Below are 15539 nucleotides of genomic sequence, written 5' to 3'. Positions count from 1 at the left end.
CAGAAGTGAAAAACGTCAGAGTGGACAAATGTCGGAGTGAACACTTAGCCTAACCTTACCTATGTTAAACCATCTTATATTTTTTTCTTGTCTAAACCCTGCATGGGGCTTATTTGTATATTCATAATATTCACTCCTTCTTTTGTCCTGAAACCCAATTTAATTAATTTAAAAATAACTTTTTGATTATATTGTTCTTTTATCCAGGAATACTACTTTATTCCTGAAATCAATTACAATATGCACAAGTTTCTAGGATAAGAATTTAGTAAAAATGTAGTAATATTTAGTCATTAAATATTAAAATGTAGGGATATTTAAATTTGTAAAAAAAATCTTTCCTTACCATTAGGCGATTCTTAGTTACAGCTATATTACAACAAAATAAAAAAAATCTTATTGCAAATCTTAGAATTATTACGATAATCTTTATTGTCGCTAATTTGAATCATTATAAAAGTATTATATGTATATCCTTTTCTTTTTAATTTTTGGACCTAGTCTATTTTTTATTACATTTTGTTGGTAGTTAAATGACACATCACAAACACTTTTTTTGTGCCTAATTTCTATAAATATGTCCATGACTTCGATTAGAAGTATCTATTTCTATAAAAAGCTCTATCATATTTTGAACCTTTTTAAACCTATGACGGTTTTGTACTGTGATTACCTTGTTTTTTTTTAAAGGTAAATTATGGAATTTTCATTTTGAGAGGTATAACTTTTAGTGTGTATTGATATCTCACATAGTTTTAGATAAAACAAAAGGGGCTAAATAATAATTTTCAGGAGCCCTCCCGGAATAGGTGCAAACAAAATGTTAAAATAATACTTTTATGCTTATCCATTTTCCAATTATTTCTGTTTTATCATGATGAAAGTTGTATTTTGTGGTTAATTTATACTTTCAAGATTATTCAATTAATTATAAATATTAAGTGCAAATAGTATTTCAATTAGTAATCATTGTTACTTCATTGTTTAAGCAAATAAAGACTGGATGTTTCTACTGAAGAACAACTATTTTGCAGACAGTTTGAAAATAATAATTTATAAAGAATAAGCTTTGTACATTACTATAACTTTATCATACTTTCATTATGATTATTAATATAATGTTGAAGCAGTTTTATATGACTTGCGGATAAGTTTGATGTTGAATACCTTTATTATAATAGCACTAAATATGGGACTTTCAGGGTAACATTGTATTGGTCTGCAGTGATGTATTTCATTCATATTAACACATATTTTCCAGTTCATTCCGACCAAAATCATTTGAGGGCATTTACCCTCCCTCCCCTCCCCCAATGAAGATGATACAGATACACTCTCTGTAGCCTCCCATCAGGATAGTACCAGATATAAGCAATGTGTAGGACAATAAAGGATTGAGGAGTATGTAAATAAGTCAGAATATCTTTTGCATGGATGTCCTATTAAATGTGTACCTTCTTTATTGTTCAACCTTCTCATTAATTTACCGATATGCTCTGTCAATCTGAAAAAGTGTAAATGTTTTTTTGTTAGTAATTTTTTCATCTTTTATTTTATGATATAATTATTTACAAAAAACACCCAACAATCCCTTTTTATTTGGATGTCAAAGGTTCAAATCCTCTCAAATGTTTATATTTGATAATGTTCAATTTCGGTTTATTAAATTTTGCAACGAATTTAGTTTATTTGTATATATTATAATTGAGCATTATATATGCTATACATATACTTATAATACATTTTAACTCATTTATGATTTGTTTCTTTAGGAAATGGTTTTAAATAGTTATTTTATTTCAGTAATGAAAAATATTCCTTTCCTTTTTATCCATGATTCCACTATATATGGTTTCTCTTCTTTAAAATGGTTTCTTACTCTGTAAATTATTTTACATTAACAGTACTGAATAAACCTTGAAAAACCTTAATGATGCTGTGATATTATAGTTAATTAAAATTTTGGATACGATGATTGCATTTATTTCTCACAATGTGATAGGAAAGATAGTTGTGATAATACTTTCAAATTATAACATATCCTAATAAGAAAGTGGTAGGATGTTTGTCTGTCTATATCTTTAAAAAAGGCCAGGTTCTCACTTTAATGTAAAGTTTTTATATCCTGGCAATGTTTTTTTTTGTAAAAAACCATTTTAGGGTAGGGTAGGTTGATTCCTAATATGAATTTATTTTGAAGTTATTTAAAATAAACAAAGAAGTTTATATCAAGAAAACCTGTAAATTCAACAAGGTAAATAATTTTTTAATTAGCAGATATTGAAGATAAAAAACCTCAATTCATGTTTTGTTTCAGATTTACAAAAATGGAGCCGAATTCAGAAAATTGCAAAGAATCAACAACAGACATAAATCAAAATAATACACACCAAAATTCAGGGAGGAGATTTAACCTTCATAAAAAAAACATATTTTTAAAGCAGGGAAAAAATAAACATATTGTCAAGTGTAACATGCCTTTATTAGTCAAGTTCAAGTGACATTGATTCATAAATAACAATATAAATAATGGAGCCTAATGCATATAGTTCAGATGCATAGCATTAGTTGTGGAATTTCAGGGATCTGGAGGGAAAAGACAATGGGCAATAATCTTTAAGAAAGGTTAAATTAATCACCTCATAACATTTAAATTAATATTAGTAATTAACAAGACCTGATTTTAACATCTAATTTTTACATATTTTCTAAAAGGCATACTTGTTAAAAATATTTTCTTTAATTGTAATCTCTACTTTATTATGCAGAAATGGACAAATGTGATGCTATAACAACAGACATAAACCACAATGACCAATGTTTTATGGGCAGATTAGAAAAACAAAGAGAGGCAGAACAAATTTCTAGTATGACAAACAGGTAAATTTAGTTTGGGTTTTCTTTTGATTTAAACAATTGTATAAAACATGTAGGTAAGAAAAAAGAACAGTAAACTGTTGTATGGTACCCAAGTAAAATTAAACTTTCAAAATTGAAATGATAGTTAATTTCTTTATTTAATCCTAACAAACATAAGTACAAGCAAAAAGATCTTGATTATATAATAAGTGTGCTAATAAAAAAAGTTATATTTCTTGAATTTCCTCAATGTTCTTGCTATATCTGCATACTTTCAATTTTAACATCACAGTACAGAATTTTTGAGGCTGAAACAAGGAAATCTTTCGTACTAAACTCTAAGGAATCTTGGAAAAAGAAAATTCACCAAATAATTTGTTCTATTTTTTAATTGAATAATGTATACCAATTCAAAGAATTGGTTTTAAGTACATAATTAAGAAAATTTGTAAAAAAAAATAAATGAATATCCAGTATGGCTTCAAAAAAGATTGATATCTGCTGGATTAGATCCGGTTCTGAGCCATGCTGAAAAATCATGAATAGCATCATGTTACAGACAATTTTCCATGGAAAATAAAATATAAATCACATAACAAATACCAGTTTTGTTAGCTCGGCTCTTTAGCTCACCGTGACTCACAAATCTGGTTTAAATCTTATATTTTTTCATTTTAATATCCGCGGAAAGCTGTCTATAATACGATGCAATAAACAAATATTATTAGTTTTTATTAGCAATGTTTTAAATTTTTTAACTAATTTGTTTTCACCAATTTATTTTTCCATTTATCCATGAGTTTACGCACATTGTCGGGCAAGCCTCTAGATTTTCCTTATAATCTCGTTTTCCCCAAGTCTTGGAGCCTAGCTACTTTGTGAATAATACGTCTGACACACAGAAATATATAAACAGGACATGAATTAATCTCTTCGATTATTAAAACTTAATTTTTGAAAAAGTCAAAAGTCAAAAGTCATGTTTAACCCATGAAAAACATAGTTTTTTGTGCCATGGACGTTGGAGCTTTTTAGTAGGGGTAGAAGGGGTAATTCAACTTTGAAAGGGATAAAAGCATCTTGGTGTTTGAAAGGAGTAAAATATCTAGGGAGGGGGCTATTAACCGTCCAAAATTTTTGAGGTTGCCTATGGACTCTGGGGTAAATTTGAAATTGGAGAGAGGTGGGAGGGTGGTAAAATCTTTAAGACTTATGAATGCTCAAATGACCAAAAAATATCAGAATGTCTGATGTATCTTTCTTCATATGCTGTTCTGTAAAACGAGCGTCAACCTTTCTAATGTATTCTTCGTATTCACAAAAAGAAAAGTCACCTAAACGTGAATTTAAATTGTCACGCGCTTTTCAATCTAATTAAAGTATTTGATTTCTGGACTTTTGGAGTGTATTAATTTCAACTTTATACATCATTGCAATTTATCTTTCAATGGCTTATCCCTACAAAGAAAATTAAGCATGTTTGTAAACGTGAATGCAAAAATGCATTTTTTTTCACAAAAAAAACTTTTCTCTTTTTATTCCCTAAAATTCTAAATTAGATTATGTAATAGAGAATAGAATTGTTTGTACATTCTGTTTGCAGATATAGAATCAGCTATATCTGTATCGTATGACGTCATTTTTATTAGACACTATAAGCTGCTTCGCAGTTTAAAGATATATGTAACAACATGTGTTTTAACATGTGAGAGTTAAAATAAGACTGACCAAAATAAATTGTGTCAAGAGTAGCATTGTTACTAAAAAGTTTCTAATTGTTTTTGTTGAAACAAGACTTAAAACGGTCATATATACTCTAATAGCGTTGACTCTTAGGACACTCTAGTAGCCGATACACTAGTAGCGGTTTACAATATTTCAGTTGGAAATAGTAAGCCAGTGAGGGAAGCGGTAACGTATAGAGATGCTATGCACATAAAAATGTGCTAGAAAAGTGTTTGCTTTTACAATACAGCAGCAAATAGTTGGATAAAAGTGCGGCTTGATTTTTTAAAGGTTACTTGCGACTAATGCTTTTTTCCTGTTAAGAAGGCTTTCTTTTTGAGTGAGAGTGTGGCTGCCGATCTATAATATCTGTTTCATCTAACGATTTTATACAACCAGTTTTTTTTTATTTAAACAAAATGTTGAAGTCCATTGCTATCAAATGCCTTTAAAAAGTCTAAAATGCACAAATTGAAATAATAACAAAAAGTTATATTATTATAAATAAATTGAATTTGGTTATATAACGGGATAGTGTTAGTTCGAGTGGGGGTGGGGGGAAGGGTTGAAATGTACGATCACACTTTCTTCTTTGATAAATTAAGGAATCATAAAAAGTAAAAACATACTTACAACCTTCTTAATTAACACATCAATTTATTAATTTTTAGAGACAACGAGTACACAGAAAGAATATCAGAAGAGAATACGGGACACACAGTAACAAGAACCCACATCATCTTAGGAATCATACTAGTCATCATTTCTAATATCTCATATCTAGGTATAGTTTTCTTATACACGCAAAGTTTGTAATATAATGCTCAGTTTCCCATACTTTGAATACATGTTAGATTAAATATTATTCTTGCTTTTCACGTCGTAGCGAAACTAATCTTTAATATTTTTTATTCTGTGAATGCTAGTATCTCCTGGGGGATCTTAAGGTCGGGTTACTTTCTCTTCAGGGCTTTTCTAACATTCCCTCAACCTAACCTAACTTAAAAGCAGTAAAAATACGAATTTTTCCATTTTTTATTTATACATTTAAAGGTTCATATTTACAATTAAAGAATTTAAAAGTTTTCTTTATGGAATAATTAAAAGAGGTTGACATGTGGATTAAGATATATAAGTTTTCCGGAATTTTAATGTTAGGGGGAGATTTGAAATCTGCATCAAATTTTAAGGATTTTTTTTATAAAATTCGTTATTTGTATAATTTTTTATCTAAAAGCGGAAATGCATTTTAAGTTAATTAATTTTGACCAATAGGATAGGTGGATTTTAAACTACCTGCGCTCTAATTGGTTGAATGATGTACGCCATCCAATCAGAGCGCAGATGTTTTAAATCCACCAACCACAGATGCCAAAATTAATTAACTTAAATTGCATTTCCGCTTTTAGATAAAGAATTATAGAAAAAACGAATTTTATAAAAAATCCTCAAAATTTGATGCAGATTTCAAATCTCCCCCTAACTTTAAAATTCCGGAAAACTTATATATCTTAATGTGGATATTACTTTCTTACTCCTAGAGTAGATGCACTACTAGAAAATGAAAGTATGTGTAAAGAAATGATTGGACCCTAAATGTTTACTAACAACTATGTTTAGGAAGTAACTGGCTGTTGAAAATATTTGATATTCGTGCCACAGAAGTTGGTTCTGTTAGGGGCTTTTCTCAGGTTATAATTTTTAAAATTAATTCAAGAAAATGAAGTCATGTAAGTATATAAAGAGTTTCTATTCACATTTCTTGTATTGAACACAGTAATCATTAACTTTTATTTTGTTAGTATAAATGTTAAAATTCACTCAATGGTTAAAATTCACGAAAATAGTGGAGTGTTCCTTATATTCATCCCTTCAGTACATCTATAAATAATACAAATATATTAGTTGAATTTTTTAAAATATTGTTTTTATTGTTTTAGATTATTATGTTTTCTCTGTTATATTTGAGAGAGCATAGGAAAACAGAAGAAAAAACAAAAATGAGCTGTACTTCTATAGGTGAATATTATAATTTTTAAAAGTATTAGCGGCTACGCCCTTAGATGTCTATTAGAAAGTTGGGTATAACTATAGCATAAAACCATCCTTAACATAAAATGTAGAACTCAATCGGTACAGTTGTTAAACTACAGACAAAAAACCTTACTACTTTATTTAAGTTGATGTTCATTATATAATATTTTTTTTTATAACTTTTCATGGAGGGAATATGGGAAAAAGAGCCAATAAATTAACCCCCCCCCCCCCCATTTTTCAAAAACACACAATTTTTTTGAGATTGATTAACTTGTGTTTGCAGTGCATTTGCTTGCGTATGGATTACTGATGAGTAGCTGTTCCTTTGCTTGTCTTATTTCTATCTCTCTTATGCCTATAGGTAAACTTTCTTCTTTTTAAAAGCAAAGCTTTTCTATAATTAGGGTCGGTCCGTCCGTCCGAGATAGATAGCTTTTATTCGTTAATTTAGGCATGTTAGAATTGTCCTATCGATTTAAAACTTTACATGATGATTCCTCTAGTAGTTAGGCACGAAAGTTATAAGATTAAAACCAGTCTGTAATACGATGCTATACATCTATACATGATTTTCCTATATGGATGAGAATCGGTTTAAATCCTGATTAAAAGATTAGAAACATATCTAGAGTGACACTGAGTTTTTTTTTTTGCATGTATAAAGTTTAAAAATTGTCGAAAAAATCTTTAGTTCTTTTTAGTTCTAGAATTTATTATTTTCTTTTATTTGCAAGAAAAATTTTAAAAATGTTTTTATTTAGGAGATCTTATTGTTTTGGCATTTACCAGTCCTGCATTTACAGGTAAAACTGGTTTAGGGCAAGGACGTCCAAGCTTTTTTTAAAGGTGAAGGTGGAGGCGGGGGGTAAAATCCAAACATTTTAGGGGTGTGTAAATATTCTCTTACCTACTACTCCCTCCCTTTGACATAAGTTTGTTATCCAATTTTTCATATGAATTTACCTGTCATAGATGGTAGCATTCCGTAAATTCTATTGGTTTTGTTGAATTAAATAAAATTGGTCATAGCTGACAACACAAACACTTAATTTTCAAGTTCCACCATTTATTATTATTTATCTATTCAATAAAATATTTATATATAAGCATTACTGATAGGCCAACGGACCCAGTAATTTATATACTTTTTGGTCTCTTCACAAAAAATTGGCGGCATATCTTAAATATCAGCTAAGAATTCAAGTTTCAGACATACAAACGGACATTTCAGATAACAGCTTTGTGTTTAACAAAGTATTTTCTTTTTTTAGTATTTCTTGCTTATCTGATATTAAAACAAGAACTTACACTATTGAAGATATTTTTAAGGTAGGATTTGAATTAGATTTAGATGAATTATAGAATACTAACAGCTGCGCATCTAGCATTTAGAGGGTCTGTATTCAAAGGGGAAGGGAAGAGCAAAAAATAATAAAGGATTTAAAAAGGAGACCTCAAGCGGTTAAATAATTATTGCAATCGTAAGCTACAGAAAAAAAACTTTAAATGTTTCCCACAATTTTGACGAAAGCCTTAGTTTAATCTACGTTTCTGTGGACAAATTGTAAAAACTTATAGCTGTAAAGGATTTAAATAATTATATGTCTGAAAAACATTACTTTATTTCATTATGAAAGAAATGATGAAAGATACATTAATCATTCTAGTATGACATATATATGCATGATTATGTAATATTTTATCAGTATCATAGTGAATTTTTGCATTATCTTATCTTATCTTTAACCCTTATTTTCTTATTTTAATGTTTCTTAATCTGATAGTGCAACCTTTTCAAATTTTATAACATAAGTGTTTTAATTATCCTAGATAAAAATTGTTGGTTTTATAAAACTAATTAAGTTTACTATGCTGATAGAATTGTCAAAGCTTGTAAAAACTTTAACTAATTTTATAAACTAGCATTATAAATAATTCAATGGATATATTGTTACTTGGATGTTACACTAGATTTTCATGATCTCCAATATAGTAAAACTCGCAGCAGGTTGAAATAACAATACCCCCATCCACCCCCTTTATCCTATTCCCTATCCTCCTATCAGATGAACGAACTTATCAATAAACGAGTTCCATGTTAGCAACCTAAATTATCATAATATGCACGTATATACTATATCTAGTGTATAATAATATGTTTAATCAACATTACACTACAGACATAGCTATGGGGTTGATTAACTCTTTTGTCGCATTTTTACGATGATTGTTTTCATCCTTGTTTTTATTTAGTTTTACAATAATTGGTGGAGATATTTTGGTTGTTCAGCCACCCTTTATCTTCGGACATCAAAATTCTCAGGTAGTTTAAGTGTAGCTGGGATGAATGGAATTTAATTTCCACAATGGCTTTGAAACCGATTAATATCCGCAGAATTAGAACCGGTTCTAAGTTCCCACGAATAATATAAAAAATTAATACCAGTTTTAATAGCCCTGCCTTTCGACATCTCAGTATAACAAAACTTGTCAATCTTATAATTTTTAATTTTAATTTCCGCGGAAAGCAGTCTATAATACGATGCGATAAAAAACTATCATAACTTATCTAAAAGGATAAGACTATGACGATAAATTGATATACATCCTTAAAAATGAAATGTTTGGACACTGCTATTTTGAAACCAACAAATTAAAAAGTACATAATATTTTTGCCATAAGCCAATGATTAAGATCACGTGGTTTTAAAACATACCAATTTTATTTACAGCCTAATGTCCATTCCCTTCCTGGTAAAATCCCATTTCTAAAAGTGAAAGGTGCCCTACTTAAATCCTTAAAAATTAGGAAAATCAATTTTAATATACACCCACAAAAGGGTTTAAATTAGTAAATTTGTTTTTTTTATTACTTTTTTTAGGAATTGATTCCTACAAATTTTACAGATGATGATTTTATAAGGTAAATTATATTTTGATTTTTGAGTCGTTTTGGGGCTTTCAAACTAAATAATTAGAGATAAAATGTAATGTAATTAAAAAATTGTTTATCTATCTTAAGGCAGTTAAATCGTTTTTTTGTTGTTGTACATTATTAAAACTAAAGCTATTTCGATAAAGAAAATTCGGTATTGATTTAGCATATAAAATATTAAGATATTTTTGAAATATTAATGTAAAAAGCCTTATACAATTTAAGCCGAAATTGACAGAGAAAAGAAAAGGACCATAGGATTTGATTTAATAACACTTCGCTACATTGGGTGGGACCTGGGTCATAATTATTTTTGTTTTAGTACTGAGGAGGTACCAGGGCACAATACAAATTATTTTGTTGGGGCTGGACTGTGTATTGGAGCCGCTTTAGCCGCCTCAACTGCTCAAATTTATTCCACCAAATTATCCAGGTAATGACTTGTGAGTTACTATTAAGCTCAAAATAAATAAAACAAATGACGTCCAGTTATTTTTTGAGGGGGGGGGGGGTGTAATGATGAGCCTTAAAGGATAAAGGGGGGGGGGGGGTATTTAATGTATTTTTGATCCGTCAATTGATAACCGCTTTCTAACTGCTAACTGTAGCTGCCAAACCTAGAGAAACTAAAAGATCTATTTTTTTTAAGTTGAAGCTTTTTGAAGTTTTCAAACTCGAATTTGCCAATTTAATAGCTTGAAATAGTTTAAAAGAAAAACAAATATTTATTTCCTTATTTAGATTCCTTATGTTTCAGTATTGGAGTGAGTAACAATATCTTGATGCTGACAGCGGGAACATTTAATTTTCTCTTCTCCTTTGCTTTTATTCCAATCATACCAAATAGATTGTGTAAGTATATTTTGATCATGGAAACAAAACGAAGTTGCGAGTATCGTCGTTTTTTCAAAGTGGTTTTTGATAGGTTTTTTTTAGGTTAAGTTAGGTAAATGTTAATGATTGCCCCGCAGGGTTAGAGCCCCCTGCAGGAGCTATAAATAGGAGAAAATTTACTGTGAAAATACGACGAAACCCGGTACTTTGATTTCTTTCCATAATTCGTATTTTTTGCAGCTGCAGATATGCTGGAAAAAGTTGGCCTTGGAGTTTAAATTCCATATTTTTAATGGAACTAATTGAGTTCTCCATATTACGAAAGCTTTACATAGGTCTAATGATGTTTTGGGCTATTTTACTTAGAGATTTAAGGTTTAATGATTTTAGAACAATTTTATTGCTCCAGCCCTTTTTGCAGAGCCCCTTGGGTCACAGCCGCTATTTTATTTATTAAGCTGTGAAATAACTTGTTTATTGTTTAGTAACTGGTGAGGGATTGAGTACAAATGGTTACTACATATTACCTCTAGCTGCTGTACTAACCATCGGGGCTTTCTGGTGCGTTACTCTAGCTCTTGACTATTTAAGGTAGAATATTCGTTTGGAAATTAGCAGGAAGAGAAAATTACTATTTTTTTCCTGCGTTTTGTTGTTATGCAATTTTAAGCAGAAAATTGATGATGAATTGCCCCTTCAAAGATACAGAAACTTTTAAAATAAGTGTATAAAAATATATTAATGTCAGTCTGTTTGTCTCTGTGTTAGCTTAGGATCTCTCGCTAACCACTTTACAGTGAAGCCTTTTAAAGCCTAGAGAAGGTTTGTAGAAGGGTTCTCAACCCTTCCAAGAGGGTAGACTTCCCCCCTTCTCTCAAGTGACCCTAGAGGCAATAATATATTTTTCTGATTCTTCTAGAAAGACAATTTTTTGAGTTTTGCCACATCAAACCAGTTCATTGCTAATATATAAAAAGGGGTAAAACAAGATAAAATTCAAACCTTCTCACTGAATACTTTAGCCTTTTTTTTAATGATCGAAAACTTCTTTGTTAGTTTTAAATGCAAGGGGAGTAAACAAAATATTATTTAATTTTAAGGATCTAACTTTAGTTAGGCATGCAGAATTAGTACACTAAATTCTATTTTTTTAGGGACCCAACTTTGGTTGGAATGCTCAGAAGTACAGAAATATTATTTAGGTATGTATCTTTACTGTCATTTATACAGTAAAAATTCAGTTTGTCATAAATACATCCATTGTACTAACGAAAACACATCCACTGTAAATTTGCTGGATGTGTAAATGGCAGTCCCAGTATCTATGTAGTTGGTATCCTTTAGATAAAAAATAAACTGTATAAAAAGAGCTCTCTAACTACTTGGCCGATTTAGTTCTACATATCAATCAAATATTTAAAAGTATTTTAATATAATTTAAACCCTTTTGCATAAATTTGCTTTATTTAGTTTGATAACAGAATCAATTTATGACAATTGCCTTCCAAATCCGATTAGTTTAACAGGTATTATTTGATTTTTATGTTTTATTTGTTGAAATATTTAGGTTTTGTTGTTGTTCTTATTAGTGTATGTGGTATGGTAAATTGTTCAAATATTTAGGTCTATTGTTGTTCTTATTTGTATATGTGGTATAATAAAATTTTCAAATATTTAGGTTCTACTGTTGTTCTCATTTGTGTATGTTGCATGGCAGTCCATGATGGCCTACAACGATCTGTGCTAGAGACAATAAATAGGTAATAATAATAAAACAAGGATGTCACCATCCATAATTAGCGAACACTAGAAATTGATTGATAAACTAATAAAGTAATGAAAAAAGCAGACCTAAAGTGTTTTTAATTCAAGAATATGTTTTTTAAAAATCACGAAACCTTTCACATGTGTTTTAATATTTACAGTTTTGTAGAATAACTGATAGACCAACAGACCAAGTAAATTACATACTGGATTCTTATTGGTATAGGGTATCTTCACAAAAAATCAGCGGTCTTTCTTCAAAAGCAGACGAGAAAATCCCACACGGTCCTTCAAAGCGTTACGGATTAATTGACTGACGGACGGACAGACAAAAAGGATTATTGATTAGCTCGGCTAACAATAAACATTTAAGCTTTTAATTTCTAACTTAATTCTAATTTGTCATTTAGATTTGATTTACTCATAACTTTTAATGATACAATCCTAAGAGATAAAGCACAATTTTACTTAAAATTTTAGTGGCGCTTTCGTTCAATTATCAATATAACCTAATTATCAATTATACCCCTCAACCCCCACCCCACCAACACATTTTTAAAGTAAATTAAAAATAAGGAGAAGAAGTTTTTCGTTTGATCGTTTGTTTCTTAACGCCAGGTTAGATTAGATTATATTGGTACTGGGAAACCCAGCCCCGCAGGTTTAGGACCCCCCTCTGGAGTTGGGCATAGGGGGAAAATGAACTTTCTTATTTTCAATTTTTTTCAAAAAAAGTGGAGGGGTTATCCATGCTCATCCGGCACTTTGTGTGTTAGAACCAAAAGAGACTGTTAAACTATTTTATTTTTTAGAATAAAGAAAGAGATGCAACTAGAAAGAAATAATGAATCAGATGATGAAGAATAAGTTTAAATACAATTTTATCCATTAATATCTATGTATCTTTCACTATTTAAATTTAAAAATGGCAAACTGTAAAATTTCTTTATTAATGTAGAAACTCAACAATATCTATTTTGTTAATGAATGACAAACAATTTTTCATTCATTGTCATTTTAGTTATGTTTGTTAAAAATAGGAAAGGAGGGGGGGGGGGGGATTCAATAAGTCTTCAGAGGGATTATACAAGACAGTTTTTAAACTAGAGCTAGAAAAAATAACACATTATTATAAACACTAAGGGGAACCTATTTTGAGCTATCAAGAAAAAATCCAATCCTTACTAATCCTAACCTAGCCTAAATACAAATTGTTAAGGTTTGAGATTTCAACAACTAAATTTTTTTCTTCGATTTTTTGGTAAAGAGATAATCTTTTCCACTGATATTAAAATAAGAAAACTGTGATATTTATTATTAATCTATTTATTTATTATTATTATTGTAAATATTGTTAAATTTGCTTAAATATTATTTTACATAAAAACAATTTTTTTCCTTTTCGTTCCTCTTAACATTTTTCCTTATGATCAAATGTCATCTCAGTGATTTATAGATACACCTGCCAAAATGATCGATCATTTTATCTTTCAAATGGCAAATTCTGTAAGTATAAATTTAAAGTTTTTAGCTTATGGTTGTTCCAATGATTATATTACATGGAAAATTTTCAAAGTGTTTTATGCCTGTTGTCAAGTGTATTGTACATCTAACAAGACCGCAAACGGCTGTAGATGCGTAGCTGACCATAGAATAAGGAGGAATAGAAGTGAAAACCCTAAATATTTCTGGGAAATTTGAAGGAATCTTTGACTTGCGCAGTAAAGACAATATTGCTGAAGAACAAATCACAATGACTAGTTGGACAAAATTAAAAAAGTTTAATTTGTATCAAAGTCTAATAGATACTGTTAAATATTTGTTTTAAGCCTTTGAAATTTAATTTCATATTATGTTTTGTATGATTTACCTTTGAATAAATTGCTATCATTAACAGTGGACAGTAGGTACTCTTTAACCCTTAAAAATATTGATGTCAAAGAATGATATCCATCACTGCAATACACACCTCATGTGTAGGTGGTTACATCATTTAATGCTTGGTCGTTTTAGACAAAGATGAAAAGTTACTTTTGATGTACACCTTGTTTTGATATGTATAATTGACCACGTTTATAATTTTTAAGGGTCAGCTAAATGGGTACAACCCCCCCCCCCCCTCCCCTACCTCAAGTTCATGTATGGATGTAGTTGCTAGTATGTATAATCAGCTGTTTGAAAACAGCATAGGAGCCAAACCTATTAATAAATACTGAGACCAATAATTTTGGTACATTTTTGAAAAGTAAGTTGCTTACTTTAATTAAAATTTTTAAGGCTTTGCACATAAAATTCGATTTTAATCCATTGTGAATAGGGAAGAGAAAGATCGAGGCTTGGCTACAAGGCTTTTAGTAAATAAATGCAAAAGGAATTTATTTTAAATATTTTTTCAGAATAATTACTTAAATCATGTGATTTACTAACAGCCTTGTAGCCGTTTTGGTCTTTCAAATGTCCCAATTTAGATTCAGGCTAGCCAGGCAGAATCTTCTACCTGGATTCGATTCTATACTTTATCTTCTTTGTAGCTGACACACACATATCTTTCATTTTCTTTTAATTTCTACCTAAATGTACAATAACTGCTGAACAAATTTGGTTTTTAAATATTTGAGGATGATAATCTTCACCCTCTCAAGAGAAAAAACCATGGATAAATTGCAAAATTTTCAGTAACGAAGCTTCTTTGTAACAAATTGTGTATGTCTTTCTTTCTCTCTGTAAGAATATGATATGCAGATTTATCTCTTCTTCTGAAAAATGTGCTAAATACATAATAATGATATAATGTTTTAATCTTATATCCTCTTCCTTTTTCCCTCTTATATTATCGTTCTTATTTCCTAAACACTTTTCATGGTTGACCATCGGACCCATTCGTCCTTGTTTTTTTCCCTCTACTTTCTAAATATTTCTTAACATAAGTGGATTTTTTTTATTGGTTGGAGGATTTTTTTCTCAATGTTTTAATGTTCGAAGATTTTTTTAAAACATTGAAAAACATTGGAAAAAATTGAAAATAATTGAAAAAATAGAAAATCATTAAAAAATTGAAAAATCATTGAAAAGCATTGAAAAATTGAAAACCATTAATAAAATATATTCATGGGTATCGCTAACTTCCTAATGCGTGTAAACAGTGAAATCTCAAAACATTCAAAAAATAATTGAAAACCCAATCTTCATGTTAATCGCTAAATTTTACTAAGCTTTTAAAAATGTTTTTGTTAGTAGTGGAAACATTACTTCAATTTTTCTGGTAGAAGGAGTAAAGAAATAAAAAGTGTATGAGTCATTAAGTGAGGGAAGATATGGAAAAAAGAGCTGCTATGCGTTTAAAAACTTGATTTCAAATTATTTATGTATATTTCTTCTGGATATA

The 15539-nt window shown here is 29.6% G+C and overlaps 1 protein-coding gene across 1 annotated transcript; it reads left to right on the top strand.

Annotated features, from left to right (window-relative positions):
* Positions 1-2764: 2764 nt before the first annotated feature.
* Positions 2765-13969, top strand: LOC145330611 (solute carrier family 35 member G1-like). The gene is made up of 16 exons (XM_080175258.1): positions 2765-2880; positions 5256-5368; positions 6205-6275; positions 6525-6603; positions 6905-6982; positions 7383-7424; positions 7893-7950; positions 8875-8944; positions 9504-9544; positions 9879-9989; positions 10314-10408; positions 10876-10981; positions 11545-11592; positions 11861-11916; positions 12069-12150; positions 12967-13969. The coding sequence occupies exons 1-16, from the start codon at positions 2771-2773 to the stop codon at positions 13019-13021; spliced, it is 1215 nt and encodes a 404-aa protein (XP_080031384.1). The 5' UTR covers positions 2765-2770; the 3' UTR covers positions 13022-13969.
* Positions 13970-15539: the final 1570 nt, after the last annotated feature.

This window comes from Acartia tonsa, chromosome 10 (assembly GCF_053477335.1).
Source record: "Acartia tonsa isolate MP-2025a chromosome 10, ASM5347733v1, whole genome shotgun sequence".
Lineage (NCBI taxonomy): Eukaryota > Metazoa > Arthropoda > Copepoda > Calanoida > Acartiidae > Acartia > Acartia tonsa.
The sequence above is the reverse complement of the archived record's forward strand: the minus strand, read 5'-3'. Positions and strand labels throughout refer to the sequence as shown.

Bases quoted from the DNA above. Each gene is read 5' to 3' on its own strand.
- LOC145330611 (XM_080175258.1), top strand. From the start codon at position 2,771: ATGGACAAATGTGATGCTATAACAACAGACATAAACCACAATGACCAA. The intron at 6,604-6,904 runs GTGAATATTATA...TTGTGTTTGCAG, and splicing joins AATGAGCTGTACTTCTATAG to TGCATTTGCTTGCGTATGGA. The intron at 8,945-9,503 runs GTAGTTTAAGTG...TACTTTTTTTAG, and splicing joins TCGGACATCAAAATTCTCAG to GAATTGATTCCTACAAATTT.